A 12,100-nucleotide genomic window follows, 5' to 3' on the forward strand; every position below is an offset into this window, starting at 1 on the left:
ACGTTGTACATTTGCTGTCATGTTAAGCTTATATTAAAGCTTTTCTTCATTACCCATTTAAGCCGTCTCCAGCCATTATTAAACATGTATAATATTTTGAAACAGCTATTTATTGAATAATACCAATAAATTTCTTTCATATCTAACAGGGCCCGGTGGATAGGGCGCTTGACTCGCAATCTGAGAAACAAAAATATCATATCTAACAGTGAGACATGATCACGTACAAATTTAGAAGTACAAAAAATCCAATTACGAACACGTCCAATCAAATAATTGTGTTCATGATGAGCCTAGCTTCATCTGATGTTTAATTTAATTAACTTAATATTTCTATTAACTTAATAGAAATATAATAGTGCTCATAATGTTGAATTTAATTGTTATTTCTCTTTGTGCTTCCATTTTTTCTTTTGTTATTCTTTTATTTATACAACTATGGTTGGTTCCTGGTTTGGTTAGAATATTAGGTTTTACGTTTAACTAGTGTTTTTACTTAGTCGTACATGAAGCTAATAAAACATCAAGAATACCGTTATATTTGTAATAGGTTAATTACATTAAAAACAGATGGAGCTAGTATCATCATAAACACATTCATTTGATTGAATGCGTTTACACTTTGAATGTTGCACGTGATAGAGACGAAACATTGTACCGAAACAGATTTATTAGTATTATCCCACAAATAGCTGTTTCAAAAAACAATATATATATCACGAAATTTTAACGTTTCTTTCGCTGTTACAGAGAAGAGCACAGAAGTAGAACCTATTTTTAATATCACATAGATTTACACTTATTATGTTGAGTGCTATAATATGTTGAGCTCATATCATTCAAGTTACACATCTCCGTGTTCCCCTTTCATAATTCGCCTTGTGACCATCAGTTAATTTTGGCTACAGCAAGATGGCCAGTTCTGCGTATTTCTGACAAAATAAATTAAAACTTTGGAATTTTAGACAAACATGTACTTGACTACATGCTCGTAACTTTCTTTGTATAAAACTAGAAAGTTTCAAAATGTGTCCAACCATTTTGTACATATTATATTTTGACGTATTTCCATCTTAACCAAATATTCTAATTGCATGATTTTATTTCAAGAATACAGCATACATTCCAGCGAGAGATGAAAACGCTCAAACTTTTAGTGGCCCAACTAAAGAACGACATCTTTACTTAAATCCAGGTGAGTCAATTGATGCTTATTTCTGTTTTATTTTATTAGCTATTGTTATTTCAGTTACACGTATTTGTTTTACTCGCTGTTTTGCAATGAAAGATGAACATGATAAAGATACTTTTAATTTTCATTATTTGTTATGCCGTATCTTATTTGTACATTAAACTCTACGGTGAAAAAAAAAAGAGTTTGTAAATAATTATCTTTAAAGATATTAGTATACAAATTTGAAGTACAAAACTAGAAATACTATTAAGTTTACCCGTGAATAATGTGTGTGCTTAGTCTTAAGAACTTCAAACAATCATGGGTCAAGTTTTAAGTAATTTTTATTTAGGCAAGATATGTAATATCATTCAACATTAATATTGTGTTTTGGAAAAATATGTTAGTTTTGCTTATCCATAGAATCGAACAATAAGTTTTAGTATTCATAGCACCAGTCGATCTAAGTAATGTTTTTTATCAGCCAATGTTGTCATGCCCGTTGAAAAAAACGACACCAGAAAGGACAGCAGTAACACACACCTTTGCATGTTACTCCCATCCACCGCTAGAGCACGCCTCTCAGACGCAAGTGATGACATTGTCAAAAAACTGAAGCAACAAAAATCACTGAGTGAATTTAGGTATTTATGACTAATCTCATACAAAAGTAAAATAACAATAAATTAATTTAAATCGATTTGTTAAATTTGTTTCTACCATTAAATTCTCTTTTATTATTTCTAATTAAGTTTATTCAATTGATAATATTACAATATTATAATATCAGTTGTTCGTTCGAACTTATTTGTGGCTAAGCAGTATCACTTTTAACTGGGTATAAACTATAAAATGATTTCTTAAAAATTAATATAATTTAGGCTATAGAATTTATTGCTGACAAGGTTCTGTCTGTCAACTAGCAACAGGCAAACAAACTGAATTCATGCTTATTTTGAATTGTAAAACTAAATTTTATACTTATTATATCTGTAACATTCTTCTTCTGTTCTCCTTTGTTTTTGTGTACGTTCAGTAACACTCGATCTGGTTAGTTATGTATCTATATCTTGTTGTTGGATTAGTCCATGTGCTTTAGGAAGGTAGTGTTCTTATTATTGGGGTTCTCATAAGAACAACTAAAATTGCGTTTATCATTCGACATTTAAACATACACTAGCTTTAGATAAATTGGACTTTTGTTGATATTTTATATAAAAAATATGAAGCTACTGCGAATTTGTCAATTTGGTTAAAAATCAGATAACATGAAGAAACACTTTCCTTATACGTAAGAAATATTTGATACGTGATTTTTGCTTCCTCTTCGAAAGTAAATCGAAATAAAATACATTTTTATCAAAATTTAAAAATTCTTATATCAACTCGTTTAAGTATAGAAAATCCCTCTTCCTTGTAATGAGACACAGAATTTCATTATGAAGAAACATTACAGCTGAATGAATAAATGTGTGGGCCAGGTCACTGAACTTCGAATAATAAATAATAACCCGAATAAAGAAGAAACACCAGTGTGATATGTAATTGGCGTCAGGGAATATCGCTAGACTGTTCCTTGAATATAAACATAGCTACTTGTACAGTAAAGCTAATTCTACACATACAACTGAACTTGATTGTTTGAAAACTAATTATACGACTTCTTGTCTTAGTTCGAAAACCTTCAGTCTGAAAGTGAAGTGAAAACACCATGAGATTAACAAACTAAAGTCCACGTCTCTCATACCATCGAGCATAAACATGCAGAACTTTACGTTAAATAATTTTGTGGGTAAATGAGGACAGATACGAAAGAGCCATGCTATGCTAGCGTCTATGGATAAGTATTTTATAAGACAATAATTGATAACTTATAAATGGCGGATATGAATAGCGTTTCGACTAAGGCTTTGTGTGTTGTATTCCCAGCAAAGCTGATGATATTTAGTATTGAACGAAATCTCTCGTCGGTAGCGGAGTGCAGCACACAAGTGTTTTGGTCGTTTGTTTGTTTGAAATTAAGCAAAAGCTACACAATGAACTATCTGTGTTCTGACCACCATGGGTATCAAAACCCGGTTTCTAGCGTTGTAAGTCGGCAGACATACCGCTGTGCCACTGGGGGCGTTTTTTGGTCGAGATGTTATTATGTTCTTCTCACTGGAAACCAGTACAGGGCACTAAAGAAAAAATTGTTAACAAAATTGTATCTGACCTATTCTGATGTATTGTCACATAAAAAAAAAACTTTCTTGGAATCATGTTTCCCTAGAAAAGACTGATGAAGAAAACATCAGTATAATTCTCTCTCTCTCGCTCGCTATATATATATATGTGTGTGTGTGTGTGTGTTATATTTTATCCTGAATTTAATATACTGAAACTTCACTTTAAATTAACACATACGATTAATAATATTGTAGAAGAATGGTCATAGGTATAATGTCATTATTAGTTAGTAATTGTTCGTGAAATTTGTGTTTTTGTGAAAACATACATATATATTTTTTCAGCTTTCCAGAGGAGAAACCTAACAAAAACCCAAAACGGTTTCACAAGCCAAGATTAGGTCAAGTGGATATTTGTGGTGACCCATTGGAAGTCTCAGATACAGAATGTGATCGCCACTGGACCCCTACTGTTGTCGCACAATAACTACTTAATCAGACCAATGGCTAGATTTTGAGTTTACATATCCTCATATGTCATTATAAAGCAAACGAATTCAGAGAAATTTCGCAATTTTAGGGATTGCAATTAATTCATTACCAGCCTTTCGACTTTAGAAGAAAATTATAACATGATCGAGTTATCCCTTTTATTTATAGTCATATGCTCGATTACGAAAACCAAAATAATTTTTGATTTAAAATCCAATTCATTCGAGCTTGTTAGCCCACTTACACATGAAAATCCAACTAAAATATTCTGTATTGTATCATTGACAGGTACTTTCTCACTTACACATGAAAATCCAACTAAAATATTCTGTATTGTATCATTGACAGGTACTTTCTCACTTACACATGAAAATCCAACTAAAATATTCTGTATTGTATCATTGACAGGTACTTTCTTACTATGAACAAAATATAAGATGGCAATGTTTATTGTTTTCTTTTTAACCCAGTAAGCACTAAACATTCATTAATCACCTGGGTTAGCCTTTTGTAAAGTACAATGTTCTGATATTCTCTAATTCTATAGAGGAGATACAATTATTGTTTTTTACTTAGTGTAAAATACATGGTTCATGGTTTTAGTAAAGTGTGTGCAATCTGTCAGTGTTTATGATTAACTTGTTTAAAAGTAAAAATGTGAATAATCAGCGATACTACGTTTATTGATACCAATTTTCTCTTTTTTTATCTGTCAAAAACATTTTCAAAATTGACTCACGGTTATTGAATACTCAATATCTGTCGTTTGATGTGTTTAAAGCTAGAATAAGGTTGTGTTGGTTTGAGTTAAAATATTGTTTACCTCAGTGTTACAGACATTATTTTCAACAGCTCTGCTTTGACGGTTTATATGAAGCTTTGCCGGTTGTAAAATTTGTTCTGCTCCATGTATACTGGATGTTATCAGTAAATTAAAAACAGCTAAAAAATGCATAAATAACCTGTTTTATCAATGTATAATAAAAATTTGATTTTATCCGACGTATGTTTGATAGATTTTTTAAATCCAAAAATATAATATCAATTTGTTTTACTGCTTCTTAAATGACAAGCACTTAGGCAAAGTTAAAAGAAAAATAACCTCTTTGTATAACAGACGTTATTTGAATAGGTTACTTAAGTTTGTTTAATTTATCGATCAATAAGCAAATTGCTTATAATTAAATTAGTATAATAGAGATGTCAGTTGTTACAGTTTTCATTTTGCCAGAACATGAACGGAATGTTAAAGTTAACAAAGAAGGCTAAAACGGGTAAAATCTATGAAATAGCAGCCTACTGGATGTAACCTCTACTTGTGGTTAGATTGATTTATTAGGCTCTTTTAAATTATGGAACTTTTAAAACGTAATAGTAAAACATCACAAAAAATTGTACGAGTTCGCCAGTTTCGACGTTATGCACTAACCTCGATAAATACACAACATTTTCAGCTCTTTGTGGGCTCTATGCGTATCTGTTGTATGTGTAACCATGTTAAACTATATTGCTTACAAAAACTTTTTCACTTTTGGAGAGCATTGGTCATCCACAAATGTTCATCGAAGTCAGTCTCTCTAGTTCATTCCCTCAACTCTGCTTCTACTGACCTTCTCTAGCTGTTCTTAAGCCTACCACGGTTTCTTTTACTCTGATGGTTCCATGTTTCGGATTGTCTGGTGACATTAGTCTTGGGTTTCCTACGTGCGTGTACAATCCAACAGCACTTTTTTTGTTTTATCTGTACATCTATTTATTACAGTTCAACTTTTTCCCACTGGGACTAATTTCTGAGGGTGTTTGGCCATTGTAAACCTAGGATGGTCCTTAGACACTTGTTGATGAAGGACCTGAAGTTGTTGCCTTTATTGTTCTCCATGCTTTTGCTCCATGCTAAAATACAGATTTAACATTATTGTTGAAAATACGAAACTTGGTCTTTTGTAATATTTTCTTGGAGTTCCAGACTGGTCTTAGAGTTAAGAATTCTGACCTTGCCTTTCCATCCTTGTTTGGATATCCTTATCTGGCTCGTCATTTTCAATGACACTTCCCAGGTAAGTAAATATGTCCATTCTCACTAAAACTTCTACCTCTAGGAAGATGTTGTTTTCTTTGCCGTTGTTGATGTGAATCACATTGGTTTTATCCTTGCTAACAGTGAGCTCTATCCGGGCTTATTTTGTCAAAAGCCTTTTGGAAATCATTGAATATAATGTAACTGGTGAGTTCCATTCCAGCGACTGTTACACAATGATGAGAAGTCTAGCTATATTATTTGTATAGGACCCGTCCTTTTTGAAGCCACCCTTTTGGTTTCTCAGCTGTTTGTCTAGCGCCATTTTTATCCTTTCTAGGTTTATTCTCATCAGAACTTTTCCTGGTGTGGAGAGTAACATAATGCCTCTATAATTTTTGTCTAGTTTTCTGTCTATAGTATTTCACGTACTTCTGACCATGCCTTCTTCATCACTTGCCATCTGTGTTCGAGGGTTTGATCTTCCTCCTCTAGCTTTTCTAGAAATTCTAGAGCTTGAAATTTGTCTGAGAGGCTGGTTTAAAATTGCTCTGCTATGGTTATGTTCTGATGTATATTTACATTTTTGAATTTGGTACTGGTCCTTCTTGTAGTTAATGTGAACCTCTTGAGTTTGAGCCTGAGCTTGCATACCAGAAGGTGATGGTTCGAGGCAGCATCTGCTCCTAATATTACTCTTACATCTAATAGTGACCTTTCAAACTTCGAACCGATGCAGACGTGGTCGATCTGGTTGTCATTGCTGTGGTCTGGTGAGACCCATGTAGCTTTGTGCACTCTCTTATTGGGTAAGACACTCCCACTGATGACAAGGCTGTTAAGGGATAAGAAATCATTATTCTTATAATAAAGTTAAAAACTACCTTTACACTCTACATAACTATAAGATAACTTTTAGTTTAATTGAAGTTTCACCTTTGCTGATTCTCCAGGACTAGTACAAACAATGTTTGATATTAGAATATTCGTTAAATCATAAAACTGACTGTGATGTTCTATTTCTCAAGTCTGCCATAACGCGCCTCTAACAACGTATAGAATATTATTATTGTTTTTACTATTGTCCTAATATTATAGCAGAATTATAACTATAATAGCCTTGGAGAAGCTGCAAAGGCGAAACGTCGGTTAAAATGAAAGTTCTCTAATAATTATCTGGCATGTAAATGTTATTTTTCTCTAATTTTATTACCAGAATGTGTAAGTCCCTCTAGTAGGCATTACAAATTCTGAAACACAAAAGTCACTAAATTATTTTCCCTTATCATTCATTACTCGTTTTCCCATGACTTGTTCACGACCAGTATTGTCTTGCCCAACCTTCGTGTTGAAGTCATCCATCACCAAAATAATGCATTTCTTCCTTGCTTATGGAGGACTTGCTGCATGTTGTTGTAGAAATCATTCTTGGTTTCCTGTGCTGCATCATTTATTTGTGCATAGCACTATTTACTAAAGATAAATTCTTGCAATAGTAAATATTACAGAGTGACTTTTCGGGTTTCAACGAAATGAATTAGAACCTATTATTACTGATTTAACCTTTGCATAAGAAGTATATAAGAAAATTATATTACTGTTATTCAATGATGCATGAAAGCAAAGTATTCGCTTACTTCTAGCTTCGACTAGTCTATAGCATATTCAAATACCACTCGACTTGCAACCATAATGTTGCACCATGAGTGCGTTAAACTTTAAAGTGAAAAATGCTTAGACTTTTTGTAAATAATGACTTAATAATACATTGATTTAATTTTCAAAAAGTATATGTTCCTGTACAAATGCGAAATTATGTGCATTAAATTATTTGAATTTTTTCTAAACAAAATCTGTTTAGCAAACTACCGTAAAATTAAGGTACGATCATTTTGTAATTCTTTGAGCTAGAAATAAAAAGGCCGATAAAAAATATATAAAAATACATAGATATGTGCTGTTAAACCACGGCATTACTTATAAAATCTTTAGAATTAAAATCCTAATACATAGATACATTAAATTTTATTAATTAATACGTGTATAATTATTGAATCATAAAAAGCTATTGTGCAAATAGTTGACTTTGACAACATAGCTGGCAGGCATTATAGATAATATATATATATAGTCACTTATATTTACTCCATAAGTACACCACTAGATTTTTAAACGCATTTTTCTAACTATTTAGGCATCAAGTTGCTTATAAGCCCACAACGAGACTTTTAATAGCATATCAGTCATACGAGAAATGTAAACAAAAATACTGTCATTATTGGAATTAATATAATTAATAACAATGCTGCGGTTTCCTATGTATGCTATGTAAAAAAATGAATGATTTCACCCAATATCTTCGGTCACTCGGTGTTGTAACAGACAAAAATATAAAGTACTCAATTGGATGCGAAATATAGACCTTATTGGTACTGAAGTGAATGGAAATAATTCGTTAATTTGAGAATTCACTAAACTAACTAATAATTTAAGATAGCCTGAGATACGATTTACAAAACTAAATCCAGCTGCTTACTTTTGCCAGGTAGTTTGGGAGTGTCCAGTGGTTAGGGCACTCGACTCGCATTCTGTGCGTTGCGGAATTGAAATCCATCGACAAACATGCTCGCCCTTTCAGCCATGGAGGTACTATAATGTGACAGTAAATAATACAATTCGTTGGTAAAACGTAGGCCGAGATTTGGTGGTAGGTAGTTTTGACTAGCTGCCTTTCCTCTAATCTATTACTTCAATATTAGAGAATGCTAGTGCAGTTAGCCTTCGAACAGTTTTTCGCTAAATTCAACATACATAAAAAAAATTACCAGGAAAAGATGGATTATAAGAAAACAGGAAGAGTTACAGTCCAAACTTATAAAAACCGTCAATATGAACAGTTATGGATAATTCGGATGTTATTCAAAAAGAAGAAACAGGTTATGCCTAAGAAGTGCAAGTGTTTTGCATAGTGGCCAACTCTTTTTTTTAGGAGGGGGCAGTGGCACAATGGAATGTCTGAAGACTTACAACATCAGAAACCGGGTTTCGATACCCGTGGTGGGCAGAGCACAGATAGCCCATTGTGCAGCTTTGTGCTTAGTTACAAACAAACAAACAAACAACATTTTCGCGGGAGGAGGCAAGCAAAAATATGCCCCAATTTTAAGTTACAGCATAAAATGCCAGAATTTGAATAATAACGCTAATGAATCTATTTATACATAGAGTAATATGTCAAAACACGATGTTCGTCCTGAATATGTGAAATGATGGAAATGAAACAATACACATTGGTTACTAAATACAACTATTAAACTCAATATTAGAGACTCAGAAAAAATAAACTTTGTCCTACTGAAATTGTCGATAATTTTGTTCATATAGTTTTCAGTAAGTGTAAACTCGTTCAATGTTTACAATAATAATATTGTTCAAATGGTCTTGTCCCACTGCTGTGCGGAAGTAAGTCTTCATATATCATAATTCACTAAAAACCTGATACCACTTTGAAGCTGTCATCCAAAGGTAAGTTGTTCAGCAAATTGTCCCCTGAGACACACAAGATGTCTTGGTCGTAACCTTCGATGTATGATTTTACTTCACAGAGCCCTTTGTCGAGGCTTCGATAGTATGTATTGATATGGTGGGGTTCTTTCAGGGTTTGTACATGTGCAGAATCAGTTAATTCGCCAATGATCACTTGCAAGCAGTAGGATGGTACACTTCTTGGTGCTCTCGTCTCCTTTAATGTGAATCAAGTCCCTTCAATTCCTTCTTTTATCTTATCAGCAAAGATCTGTGCTGAAGTCTACAATCGTTCGGAGCTATCCTCGTCCCAAAAGTCTCTGATGGTCTTGATGGTGAGGTCCACGTTTCTCCTGGTGGTGATAACGTCCATGCTCTTTTCTTGCAGATATTTACTAAGACTGCTGGTATTTAACCATACCACCTTCAGAATGAGCAATCGAAACACGAATTCAAAATCATAAACAGCATTCAAAAGTAAAGTGCATTAGCATACGTTTTAGCGTCGTTTTCACCCGCTAAGATGAGGAGAGCTTTGATTGGTATGACCATCTCTTTACACTTAAAGATTTTAGTGTAACAATGATGTGATAATCATCTACCTCAATATCCTTTAACAGAGTGTGACATTGTTGACTTGCTTTTATGAAATTATAAAGGTTTTAGATTGTCCTGAGTGCATTTATAAGTGGCTCTATCTCACTCATAGTATCTTTCAGCACGAGACTGAGGAGATGACCGTAACAGTGCACATATATTCCTCGCGGTGAGTACTCTTTCATTTGAATCACTATTCATTTACTAATGTCACTCACATTAGACGCACAATCGCAAAACTTGCAGACAATGTCCTCTAACTTCAGGCCAAGTTCACTGAAGAGTTCATATAACACTCCACCCTCAGTTGATGCTGTCGAGAAGAATCCAATGAATGCCTCTTTCGTTATACCCCCCCCCCCAAATGTGCCTCAAGCAAAGTGACACTTGCTCTATTTAGCTGATATACGAGAATTCATCCATGATTATTTGGAATTTTCCGCTCATCAGCAAGATTGGATACAATTTCTTGTATCTCGTTCTGGGTGGATGGCGATGTCCATTGAACATGTGTCTCAAGTTGACTTTGTAATTTCTCTTTAGGCCACCAGAATTATTTGCACCTAAGGTGCAATAATTCCAAGAAATTGTCTCTTTTGATATCAGGCGTTTCCTCGATGTTTCTTCTGCCCTCCTCATGTCGTCTTATTGCAATGTTTTGTTGTGCAGTAACAATCAATCAATCGATGATCATTCGTAAATACTCGCGATTATGGAGGACCTGCTGTTTATGAGCTACATCAAACTGATGCAACACAGAAGTCTTCCATTTTGCATTGATCTTCCAACTGATCCACTTCACCATTGCCTTCTTGTTATTAACGCTTCTCTAATGCTTTGTGAATCTGTGACTCTTTTTTTTTCAATTTTCGAACGTGAATGAGCTATCCTCCATGAACATACTGACGTCCCGCCCCGCAAAGGTTAAGGTATGTACTTAATACCAGTGGGGATTGAACTCCTTGTAAGAGGTTTCTCTCCCAAACTTCTTTGGATTGCACTCCTTTAGAACTGGTTCCTTCGGTGTATTCGAGGGGGTGATAGAGGACTGGTTGGGGCGGAGCCTTCTGTTGGCTCCTGTGCTACAGCTGAGAGAGGTTCGTAACTTTCGTCATCATCATTAGAGCTCTGATCAACTTCAGGCGTTACAATGAACGAACCATTGACAATGTCATCTGCTGCATATAAATATCGGAAACAGTCTGATCTATGGTTGAGACTTATACGACAGTGGTGTCCATGTCAGTCTCAGACACAACAAGCTATGTTTCTGGTGGAGTATTTTCCATAAAAAAATCTGAATCACTCACACTGCAATCAGCATATGCAATCTTCTCTAATACTATTTCTGGATGGACCACTTCTTCCAATTGAACCATTTCTTCTAATGGACTATTTTGTGCACAAGGATTCACAGAAATACTGTTGCTGCTTCTGCTCGCTCATTCCTGGGCAAGTTCTAAATTTCGATATTTTGCACTCCCAGTAAAGAAACCACTGCGTTGTAATTGATTTGCATCTATCACTGCATTGAATTTGACTTTCTCGCCTTTGTGAACTTTTTTCACATGATTGTCTTTATATTACCAGTTAATTTCCTTCCCGCACTCTTCGCACATAAAACGCTGGCGGTAGTGTCGTTTATGCGACTTTTACGGATTGGACAACAATGACATTTTTGTGAAACCGTGACTTCCAAGGATCTGAAATTAAAAATCGCGGCTGTTGGTATCCTGATATTGAATATATGCAAAATGAAATTCATTAAGACACATAAGAGATATACATATTAATCATCAATATGTATATCGATAAATATTACTAAATCAATTTCATAAGTATTTTATTAATTTCGCTAAATTTAATCAAAAATCAATTATATAATAATAATGACAGAATTAAAGCATAATTTATGTGCAAAATATGAGACTTAATAGTTTTGATATAGGAATAAATGTTAAATTCGAGATCAAATATTTCCACCAGTTGTGCAATTAATTTTAATTTTTCCACCTAGAAAGTATGCAAAATTCTTGACCTCTGAAAATGAAATTACTGTTTTCCTATTTTCCCCGAACATGAGGAAACAATTTGCTCTAACGACTCGGTATGCCCGGAAATTGTAGT

General features: G+C 33.9%; 1 protein-coding gene across 1 annotated transcript in view; it reads left to right on the forward strand.

Moving 5' to 3' along the window:
- The window catches only part of LOC106458231 (Down syndrome cell adhesion molecule-like protein Dscam2), a 260,015-nt gene extending 255,229 nt beyond the window's left edge, over positions 1-4,786 (forward strand). Inside the window, exons 23-25 of the mRNA XM_022384379.1 lie at positions 1,111-1,195; positions 1,659-1,818; positions 3,688-4,786. Of these exons, the coding sequence (XP_022240087.1) occupies positions 1,111-1,195; positions 1,659-1,818; positions 3,688-3,829 (387 nt within the window). The 3' untranslated portion in view covers positions 3,830-4,786. The remainder of the gene's footprint in view (positions 1-1,110; positions 1,196-1,658; positions 1,819-3,687) is intronic.
- The last annotated feature ends 7,314 nt before the right edge of the window (positions 4,787-12,100 follow it).

Source organism: Limulus polyphemus, unplaced genomic scaffold, assembly GCF_000517525.1.
Source record: "Limulus polyphemus unplaced genomic scaffold, Limulus_polyphemus-2.1.2 Scaffold432, whole genome shotgun sequence".
Taxonomy (NCBI): domain Eukaryota; kingdom Metazoa; phylum Arthropoda; class Merostomata; order Xiphosura; family Limulidae; genus Limulus; species Limulus polyphemus.